At 44.5% G+C, this 11,917-nt stretch overlaps 1 protein-coding gene across 1 annotated transcript; it reads left to right on the top strand.

Moving 5' to 3' along the window:
• Positions 1-352: 352 nt before the first annotated feature.
• On the top strand, positions 353-2,434 carry hoxb13a (homeobox B13a). The gene is made up of 2 exons (XM_029159216.3): positions 353-1,413; positions 1,822-2,434. Exons 1-2 carry the CDS (start codon positions 687-689, stop codon positions 2,067-2,069), a joined length of 975 nt encoding a protein of 324 aa, XP_029015049.1. The 5' UTR covers positions 353-686; the 3' UTR covers positions 2,070-2,434.
• Positions 2,435-11,917: the final 9,483 nt, after the last annotated feature.

The raw sequence follows: 11,917 nt of genomic DNA on the forward strand, positions 1-11,917 counted from the left end.
CTCTAACACTATTGTGTTCACTGTGTTAATTAACAGACACCAAATGAGTCTGACCTGATTAACGTTATCTGAACATGTCGGTCGCTCGTTTATTGTTCAGTGTCTTTGTTGTCTCTGAGCATCAGTCTCGTGTTTGGCGCGAGCAGCTTCCAGAAGCGCAGCAGCACATTTTGGAAGCTCGCACCGACAGATTTCCTTCTCGTGCCACCGCTCGACGCTCGTAAATATTTGTCTTTGACTGACAGTCGCCGTCAAGTCTCTTCTTCTGTTTTTGTCTGGTCACGTGATCGTCGGGTCTCATCCAATGGACACGCGCCCCCTCCTTCCCTCGTCTGGCAGCTTGTTGCGTCAAAGCTGCGGCTGGGATGAAACCGGAGGTTCGGCCGGCTACCGTGAGTCTTTGCCTCCGAGCGCAGCGGCGCACGCGTGACAGGACTACTGTGTTGCGCGTGACGGTACGTGTGAACTACCTGAGCTGTGCTTGTGTGTGTGTGTGTGTGTGTGTGTGTGTGTGTGCGTGTGTATATGTATGTGTGCATGTGTGCGCTTGTGCATGCGTTTGTGCGGAGGCGCCAGCAAACACAGAAGAACGAACGCGCACCAGTTTGTCTCTTTTAGCCAATGTAGCAGCTTAGCGCGTCACGCCGGACCAAGACTGAGCAGAACCGGAGTAAAGATCAGCGCATATGACAGCCTCCCTGGTGCTCAACCCTCGCTGGCCAGCGGAAACGGTGATGTTTGTGTATGATAACAACCTGGACGACCTCAACAAAAACATGGAGGGACTGGTGGGCAGCGGAAACTTCGCTGCGGCGACCGCGGCCAGCCAGTGCCGCAACATTATGGCGCACTCGGCGGCCGCCGCCGCTCTGGGCGGCCACGCGTCCGGCCTGGTGCACTCCTCGGCCGGGTACTCCACAGTGGACATGTCGGCTGCAGCCTCCGGCGAGACTGGCGCCCCCTCGGGCAAGCAGTGCGCGGCGGGGCCGTGCCCGGCAGCGGCAGTGCCGCACCAGAGCTCCTCCACCAGCGCCCCGCTGCCGTACGGCTACTTTGGTAACGGCTACTACCCGTGCAGGATGGGGCGGGGTTCCCTCAAGTCCTGCACACAGGCTGCGGGAGCCGCGCTCAGCTCCCAGTACATGGACACAACCGTCGCCACCGATGAGTACCCCAACCACCGGGCCAAGGAGTTCGCCTTCTATCACGGCTACCCGAGCCCGTACCAGTCGATGGCCAGCTATCTGGACGTGTCGGTGGTCCAGACGCTCGGAAGCGGCGAGCCGCGCCACGACACTCTGCTCCCCGTGGACACGTACCAGCCCTGGGCTCTGACCAACGGCTGGGGGGGGCAGATGTACTGCTCCAAGGACCAGGGGCAGGCCGGACACCTCTGGAAGTCCGCCTTGGCGGGTAAGCGTCGCCCCACACGCTTTAAAGCATTTAGAATGAGAATAAAGTCCACCTCAGAGGCGCGAGGCCGTCACCGTGGCCTGTCTGGATCAAAACCATTCATTCAAGCTTCAAACAAATTGATGCCATTGCTCTTTAAAATAACCGCTAATCTGTGAAGGCATTTACGGCATCGACGAGTTATTGCTGAGACTCGTTATTAATTATCTCCTAAACAGTTCCGTGTGCTGCGAACGATTCTGTAGTTAATGCTCAACAGGAGATTGTTTGGACGCGGAGCATCCGCTTAGTGAGATGTATGACACACTAGAGGAGTCAGATTATCACAGCCGACGCACAACGCACACATATGAGCCACTGCTTTTCGTACTGGATGTGACTCTGAACACCCTTCTCTGTTCCCGACAGACGTGGTGGCGCATCAGCACGACGGCTCGCCCTTCCGCCGCGGCAGAAAGAAGCGGATACCGTACACCAAGGTCCAGCTCAAGGAGCTGGAGAAGGAGTACGCCGCCAACAAGTTCATCACCAAGGACAAGAGGAGGAAGATCTCGGCAGTGACCAACCTGTCCGAGCGGCAGATCACCATCTGGTTCCAGAACCGGCGGGTGAAGGAGAAAAAGTTCGTGGCCAAAGTGAAGACCAGCGCGCCGTAGGACGGTTTCACCGCAGGACTGCGAGTTTGTGGGTCACACGAGAAGCGAGGAGCAGAGACGAGTGATGGGGAGAAACAAACCAGCTTCACGTGCGTTGTTCGCTGGACGCGTCAACGCGTGGAAGAGAAAACACACTAAGACAAAGCCAGATAAAAAGAAAAGAACCAAAGCCCTTTTGTCAGAGGCGTCTTGTTAATACAGCACCTTCCTGCCTGCGTTCATGTACCTGTCTGTCTGTGTTTACTGTGTCAGTTCTGTCCGTGCCAATAGCTGAAAACAATCTATTACGCTGTTAATATTGTTTATAACTCATGTAAACCAGTAATCAAAGTGCAACACTTAATAAATTCTTTAAGCCTCCGTTAGATCTCATGTCTGTTTTGATGATGGCGACCGTGGAATTATGCGCTTAATTTACTGCGCAATGGGCTCCTCCTGCGCAACTATGCCCGTAAACTCTGCAAACGGATCCGCACGGAGATCATATCAAAGGCCGCGCGACGATGAGTGCGGAGGAATCCAAACTTCTCCTGCAGTTTCCACGTGTTTATGAGGCCGACGGTCCATGTTTGGATCTGGAACGTCACCACAACAACGCGATCCATTTCATTAGACCGTGTGAACAAAACTCCTGAATCGTGCAACCACGCGTTCGCATTCTTAGTTTAATCCCAGTTTTACGCACAAAATGTTTTACTTGTGAGAAAGATCGAGTCAGATAAACTTCTGTCGACAACAAATCTTTAGTCTACGATATTTTAAGACCAGGAAAAACAGGATTTAACATTTAAAATCAGTTTTTAGTTGCTAACTAAACCAAATTGTAAAAAAGTAAAAGTAAAATATTTTCTTAAACCCGAATCAGAATAAAATACAAAAATATATATATAAAAAAAACAACAGAAATAGAGTATAACATAAAACATGTAACAGTTTTCGGTATAATTATCACACAACCAACAATTGTTACAATTTTCTCCGTATGATTTGTTCTTAAATCCATGTGGCCCCGTGTTTGCTTGTGTGTGTGTGTTCGTGTGTGTGTGTTCGTGTGTGTGTTCGTGTGTGTGTTCGTGTGTGTGTTTGTGTGCAGCGGGAGAAGCCCTTGACCTTGAGGCTTCTCCAGCTATAGCTCGTCTTTCACTATTTACAACAGCACAGTGTTGTCTTGACTGCTCTCGCAGACCCCCCCCCCCCCCCCCCCTTGGTTTCCTCCATATTTGTTGATACCTCATCACCCGGCTGAGTTCTGAATATTTTGCCACCTTATTTCTAAATCAAATTTCCAAATATATGCACGTCTCTCTACGCTTTGAGTGAGTTTGTTGGTAATTCCAAGTGTCACTCTTACTCAGTCTCTTTGCTTTTTGCTTGGGTCGAGGAGGTTCAGACAGAATAAATATACATTTTTATATTTTTTTACATCACTTTAGGCTCCAACTGCTCCATCACTTATTATTATTATAATTATGAGCTCATCTTAAGGGTCGGAGTTGGTAAATATATAAATATTATAATAATATAATATTACTTATTTTCTTCTGACTTACGACCACAAAGTACAAATAAACACTGAACTGCATTGGACACTTTCTACATTTATTATAACGTTGGAAAAAGCGCCTTTTGAATCTGCGTACTGTTGAACCTGCAAAACGTTATGTTGATAGAAAAAACAGCATGTGCACGTGTTTATTATGAAACCGGAGAAAAGGAATGAGGGATTATTATGGCAATTTAATATGGTGGAAATACAGAGCACTGGGATTTGAAGCTAGCGGGTTATTGGCTGGGCTCCGTTGATTAAATACGAGTTTCCGTGTTCTTCTAGAAGTGAAATCTCGAAGTGGAACTTTTACAGAAACGGTCAGTGGCCGAGAGGAACCGGCCTGATGGAGCAAGAACGGATTTATGGTTCAAAGGCAGACGCAGTTGTGAGGTTAATTCAACTCTTAATGAATATTCATTAAATGTCAGTCTTTATTTTAATTATTCTGAAAGTGAATTACATTTCTGTGTGTGTGTCGGAGCGTTAAACATTAACATTGAACTTGACAAACGGCGGTGCGCTCTGCTGCCTGTTGACTCTCTTTTACTGCTCCGTCTCTGTCCCCCTTTAAAACCAACAATACTGACGGAAGCCCTGAAGCTCATAAAGCTCGTTCTTCCCTTTAGTCCAAATACCAGAGAGAGAGGAGGAGGTGGACGTCGCGCCACCCAACGCATGTGGTCTCACTCAGACAGAAAGTCCCACGAGTCCAACACGTTGTTGAAATGAAGGAAATCAACATAATTTGAATGCCCATGTTGTGCTTTTGCTGCATCGCATCAGTTGATGCATTATACCTGATTTTTTTTCCATACATTGAATTGGTCACAGTTTCCACCACATTAAATATAAAAGACACACAAAAATATTTGTTATTATAGTTGAGGAAAAATCTGTTGGGGTAAAAAAAATATTTTTTTCAAGAATTACATAAAGATTTAAAAAATTAAATTAATAAACATTTAACTGAGGAGGCGGCAGATGTTGGTTTAGAATCTTTGAGGAATAATTTAAAATTGTATTTGACTTTTTACATTTTACGTTTGCGCTCTGTGCTGCAGTATTGTACTTTTAGCTATAAGCTAAAAATTTATATCTTATATAAATAAAATATAAAGTGATCTCCCGTTAACAAAGCTGCTCAAACATTGATGCAGTGATGCAAAAACATTTGGGGAATCAACCTGTGAAAGTTTGTTAATATTTATTTTGATTAACATTTTCTGTTCCGTCGGTCTAATCGTCCCTATCGTTATTTGAACCAACTCTACTAAGTCAATTTCAGCAAAATCTCCTCACTTAGAATATTATTTTATATTCATATTTATATTTTATGTATTTATTTTATTACTTACCAATACAACACACAGACAAAACGGTAAAACGTGGTTGCACATAGCAACAAACATTCACAGGACTGAATATCACAGACACATATTCATCAGATCTACACACTGAGTCTTCGTATTATCAACTTTGAACCAAAAGCAAAGCAGGAGTTGGAGCTTGTTTGTGCAGCGACGCTGAGTCTTTCACTTGTCGCTCGCGGAAGAAGGCCGCGCTCAGACCGAACCATTCACTGTTCGTGAACATACTGTTAATGAACATACTACTGCCCTGCTGAGAAAAATAGGTTTTTCTGGAACCACAGGAAAAAAACGAACTACCCGGAATTATATAATATAGAAACAATAAATAACAGAAATACAGCAACATTTGCAGTAATTGTGATCAGCTGTTCCGGTTCTAATGCAACTCGTCTCTTTTACAAATAGAAAATAAAGCACCGTAACAAATGTGAGCAGTAGCCAGTTTAAATCCTCTGACTCTTCACAAAGATTGGTATCGAGGGTGATGAAGCTCTGACACACATAAACAGAACACAGGTTCTGGATCCACACGTTACAGGACATCTCACAGTAGCGACACATTCGCTGCACGACGCTGAGCAAAAGACCTGATTCTGCCACTCTGTGAACTGCATTGTCTGAAGTGAAGAACGGAGTCAGGAGGGAGCGACACAAAGGTGAAAGTGGATGTAGTCAAACATCAAAACACACTTATTAACGCCAATAAAAGCCTCAGGCCTAAAAAAAATCCATGACACAGATATGTACACAAAACTAAAACAATGATTCTGGCTGTAGCTTTTATTGGACGAAGCTGTTCTTGGGTCAGTTTGGGTGAAAATTAGTTTTTCCTGTATCATCACATTAATGATGACCCTACTGGTTCTGTGCATTGTGTGAATCAACGGAGGCTGATGTTTATGTGTATGTCTGGCGCTTCATTCACAATCAGTTATCAGTTCATTCCGTGTTCAGTTTCTATCTTTTATAAAAGTCACATTCGTTTCCAGGTGATGTACAAAAGTGAGATTTATTGTCTCAGAACAGCGTCACCGATCAGTCAGTCAGTCAACACACTGACAGAGACGCTGTCCCATGTCCCTCCTCGAGTAGAACTGAACAGAACAGAACCCAGATATTCTAGTGCAACACACACACACACACACACACACACACACACACACACACACACACACACACACACACACACACACACACACACACACACACACACACACACACACACACACACACACAGCTCCCAGAGGACACTTTAGAACAGGAATGCAGGACAGAGGCTCGTTTTTCTGTCTCAAGTTCATGTCCAGCAGACCCCCATCCTGCCACACACACATTTACCGTAGGTCTTTACCACCTCCTCCCTCCCTCCTCCTCCTCCTCCTCCTCTGCCTTTGTCTGCATTGCGACTGTCTTTTTGTTTCCTAGCTTGGACTTTGCAGTTGAACTTGAGACAGACAGACAGCTTGTAAACAGTTGTAGTCTGCCCCCCTGTCTGGTCTGCAGTGGCCTGCGAGGGGGAGGGGGTGAAACAGTGAAAGCCAGTCCCTCAGGGAATCAGGGATCCGTGGTTCAACATAAACTAATTGTTTGATCCTTTCTGAAAAACATGCAGTGTTTTATATTTTATGTAAAAACTACCTATATCAAAGAAAAATCTGAGTAGAACATTATCATTTTTTCAGTCCATCTCACATGGCAACATTTCTCTTTTGGACATTTTATTTCCTCAATGTTTCTTATGTTCTGTGTTTAGTTGTAGTAAAACTATATTAAGAAATTCAGATTTCTTCTGACGAAAGACAAAACAAGGATAAAAATATAATAATAATAATAATAATAATAATAATAATAATAATAATAATAATAATAATAATAATAATAATAATAATAATAATAATAATAATAATAATAATAATAATAATAGTAAAATAATCCGAGTCTTGGGAACCTTCTTCATGCCAGCTGTGGACTAAAGGCAGTGACCTTCAGTTTTAATTGCTTTTTCATTCAAGGGCACACAAGTTATCACACAGCAGATAAGATAAACTACGTTGTTCCCCTACAGTCAGTTTGTGTCAGATATCATCTGTCTTGTGTGCTTTTTTATTATTATTGGTGTGTTCAGACAGACTAGCTGCTGCCGTGTGACCTCCATGAGTCTTTAGGTCACTGTTTTTTTTCTCTCATCAGCTGTTTTTCTTGGCATCTTCTACTGTATACTTTACTCAATACTCCAGTGATTTGTGTCGCTTTCATCACATTCCAAATTGTTGTGTTGCATGTGCCCAATGTTTGGTTCTCAGATTCCAAATAAGTTCCCTTTTTCCACAGAAAATCACCAGTCCTGGTTTAAACCTGTTTATTGTGTAGACGCTCAACAGGAAACACAGTGTTAATACATGTAAACACTGCACCAGCAAGTAGTTTAACGTTTTATTCACCACCAAAATGTCAAAAAATAAATTGGCCTTAAGAGAAGAGATGCTCACAATGCACACATACAAACTCTGTTGGCAGCTGTTAAAGAGGCAGATCACCCTTTATAGACGTCAATGTGCGGCTTGGTGGTTCGGCCCAGAGGCCGGTTCTGAAACACCTTCTGGCCCATTCGCTCCCTCGTATGACTCAGCTGCTTATGCTGTTACCTGCTGTCATGAAGCCAGTGAGTCAGCCTTTATAACCACTATCAGTTTAACATACCTTTAGCATATCTACTTTGTAAAAAAACAATACAAAACAAATGACTGGGAGCAGCGTTCACACGCTGGAGTGACTGGAGGCAGAGGACCCACAGGAACCTGCTGTTTGTCCATCTGGACACATCTGGACACATCTGACACATTTGTCCATCTGAAAACAGTTTAGATAGTTTTCTGACAAAATGTCCTTTTGTATTTGTAGTAAACCAACATTTGAGGAGCACAAACCATCCTAATGTGCAACTCTTTACAATTTTTACAAATGTTGAACAGTTGTAAGTGCTCTTAACAGGTTTCTCCTGTAGCCTGATGTTCCCGACAGACGACTCGTTGCATAGTGCATCAGCCGTCACAACGGAAATGAGCGTAAACAAGCGGTGGAAGCATCTTAGGCAGGTTTGACTCTGAGAAGCTCCTTGTCAGCTCGTGGCACCTCTCCTCTATCAGACACAGAACCGCGTTGGCATGGTGATGAAAAGCAGATGATCCAGATGTGGTCCGGATCAGTCACCTCAGTCACTTCCTACTCCGATGCCATGTTGTTACTCTCATAAAAAAAGGAGAACCTCCACCTGGGTGGTTCATCGCTTCGTGTGTGTGTGTGTGTGTGTGTGTGTGTGTGTGTGTGTGTGTGTGTGTGTGTGTGTGTGTGTGTGTGTGTGCGTGTTTGTGTGTGTGTGTGTGTGTGTGTGTGTGTGTGTGTGTGTGTGTGTGTGTGTGTGTGTGTGTACTACTACTACTGCTGCAAGAAACTCTTTTCATTTATGTCATATTATTCAATATAAACATTATTGCTTAGGTTGTATAACTAACAAACACATTCATACCAACAAATATGTGCATTAGGCAACTTCATCGTGTAATTCATAACAATTCAAACAAATATGTTAAAAAAAAACTGTCTGTCAAATATGTCACTTCATATTGAACAAATTTAGTGTCATTAATGAAATCAAATAGGTCTCGTTAATAGGTGATATATAAGAATGTAAAGAAGACTCTGTCACAGAGACAGAGCAGCCTCCTCTGGTTATTAACCGTCAGGTAGGTTAAAATGAGAAACTACTACCAGTCACAACTGGTTATAGCTGGTCACAACTGGTTACAACTGGTCACAACTGGTCACAAGTGGCACAGTGAGCACAGCAGGAGGTGAAGTCTGTGAGTGATGTCCAGCATAAATAATGTTTGGACCAGACTGGAGGCCACAGCAGCACAACTACACAACAACACAGCTTCTACACAGACTGATATTTATGTCTTAGTTTCACATATTATTGTGTAACATACGTCACTACACATGTAACAGATATTAAAGGTGTTTCTGTCTTAGAGCAAACATGAAGCAGCACAACAACGTACAGTCACTCAGTCTGGTCCTCTACCGCCACCTGGTGGTTTTCATGGTGAACTGCACCTCTGAGCTTCAAACGTCTCAGCCATCAAACACTGGAGCATGAAATTGGGTTCGGACATTTCTATTGCGCACATGACAACAGTTATTATGATCAGTAATGAAAGGAAGATGTATGTATCAGACTGCAATTAGGCTGGTTTTCATTTAGTTTTTTCTAAAGGGTAATTAGAACTGACCCAGACTATTTTCTGCCATCTCAGCATCACGATCCCACCAGAAACCATCTATTTTCTATATTTCTAAATGTCACGTGACATGTTTTCACTGTTCATCAGACTGTGAACTGGACTCGTAGGCTTTTTCACTGGTGACATTATTAAGGATCCAGCCAGCCTTGGTTGTCATGTGTCAGGATGCAGACGTAAACAGGGAAAGAAGCTGCACCTTGACACGGTCCCAAGGTCAAATGAGACGTGTTTGGAGCGGGGCACTGCGGGTCTCCGGTTTTACAGGGCACAGAATAAAACCCTGATCACTGTGGGTTTTCTATCTGGTTCTACTCTTCCTCCCAGTCATGGCACGGCTGCTCGTTTTTCACAGAAAGCCGCTTTTTATGGAGCCGCCGCCTGCGGACGGGCAGCGAGCGTGTGTTCAGCAGACTTTAATTGTCTGTCGGTTGCAATAAAAGAGCCGGTGAAATACGAAACTGTAAAAAGAGCTGCATCTCGGAGCCTGGTGCATCCTGGGAGACAGAAATGAATAAAAGTCTGGGTTAGAGAACAGATCACACAAAGACCCTTTCACCTTAAATTTGAAATTACTGCATGCAGTTCAGCTTAGAAACGACTCTGAACGTGTCATTCACGTTTTTCAGTAAGTGCAAACCTGCTGATCTCAGCGTTTTCGCATCATAAACATTCCTCTTGACTTTATTATAATGCAGATGAAGCATGATCTAAAAGATCGATGCAAAAGAATATGAAGTGCTGACTGAGACAGTGCAGCAGCGTTATTAGTAACTCATTATGAGGCCACACAGCTCCTCTTTATTAAGCCACAGCGCCACCTGCGGGTCATACACGAATCCTGCAGTAGACCCCCTGAACGCTCGGATGATAAAAGAGTAAAGACGTGACGAAGTGACGAAGCTTCACCTCGTTCTACCACTCAAAAGCCTGATGCGACCACAGGGACCGGATAAAACCCCCCAAATTGAGAATCAGGTCAGAAACACAGCTGCACATGAATCAGAGCATGTGGTTCAGAGCTGGTCCAAACCAACAGCAGAACCCATGTACGAGCTTACTGTGTTTGTGTGTATGGGTGTGTGGTGGCGGTGAAGGGGGGTTCACATAAGCGTTGACTGATCCAGATGTCGTTCCGTCCCACAAACACCCACACATTTCTCAAAATGTTCAAATAACTGGCATAAAGAGGATGTGCTGCTATGGTGACTCTGCTATTTCAGACCGGCCTCGTGTCCAGAGGAGAGAGAGAACATCTGGTTTCACTGAACACGCGCAGCGTCCCCACATGTGGTGAAGGAAATAAAACGAATACATTTACTTTCTTCAACATTTCGTCCAGTTCTTTTTTTCACTTGTCTCTGTTACTACAGTAAAGTGTGGAACCCGCTGAGTTCCTCGCTTCTATATTTCACACATCTTTCACTGATCAGTCAAATATAGAGGAATTCACAGTTGTATTCTATCAGTGTTGGTCCAATGCAGAGTGCTGCAGGTTAAACTGTTCAGCAGCAGCTCACACTATTGATTAGATCTGAGGCAAGACGCATTTAATCCAAGGCGACCTCGACCTTCAGAAGCACAAGGTCTCGGCTCTAATGCAAATCCAGCTCCATAAATATGCTTTAATTCTCATAATGCGCTCGCTGGCTCGAATTAATAAAAAGCCTCAATGCCCCCGTGACTCGTTATGTTTGAAACAATGTACGAAGACATTGCAGGGATCGAGCGTCTCCTTCCGCTTCTTCCTGCCATCCCTCCCAGTGACACACGCGCGCGCCTTTTCCCGTGCTATAAAAAAACTTTATAGCAATCTGGGGCCCAGTTGTCATAGTAACCGGTTATGGAGAAGGGTGGACGTGATGGGAGCCACTGGAATGCCATATCTGAAAGCAGACGGGTCCTTTCTGTGCAGTTCACCACGCGAGTGTGCACTGACGCATGCGCACACGCCAGCGGGGTTTAAGACAGGGCCCAAAACCCCCAGAGACTGAAGCGGAGGAAGAACTGAAGAACCGCCCTGGTTCTGCACATAATTCTGCCCAGCCGTCACTTTCTGCTGAGCGCATCCATCAGGAGACTCCGCTGACTTATTTTCTAGGTTGATGGACGAACCTTTCCGCTTGGCTTCAAAATTGCCCGTTTACAGACAGATCTGTCTCATTATCGCACAGTGACACTAGATTTGTCTCGAGGGCCTGCGCGTATCTGGCCGCCATATGCGCTCATCCAAACGATACAGCTTATTTTTCACTCGCATCCATGTGGGACCCAGATGCAGCTGAGAAAAGCCACAGTAAACACCAGACGGTTTGGCCAGAAATGCTGTTACGTGATAATCAGTCAGACACAGATTTTATTGTGACCTGCCTGAAGGTCCCAAAGTGGGAATGATGCGTTCATTCTTCAGCGGTTTAATGCTCACACCACGGGACAAAGTTCTCTCCGATTTGTTTTATTTCCTGTTGTGGAGAGTTTTATAACAGGAAGTGTTGTGATTCGCCAGAGCACGCGGCCGTGCGCATTTATCGATTACTTATTGGCTATGTATTATTCTATGCACGACATCAGATCTGTCATTTATCAATGGTTTATTGTAGTTTCCGTGTAATTATGGCAAGTGTAAAT

This window comes from Betta splendens, chromosome 8 (genome assembly GCF_900634795.4).
Source record: "Betta splendens chromosome 8, fBetSpl5.4, whole genome shotgun sequence".
Lineage (NCBI taxonomy): Eukaryota > Metazoa > Chordata > Actinopteri > Anabantiformes > Osphronemidae > Betta > Betta splendens.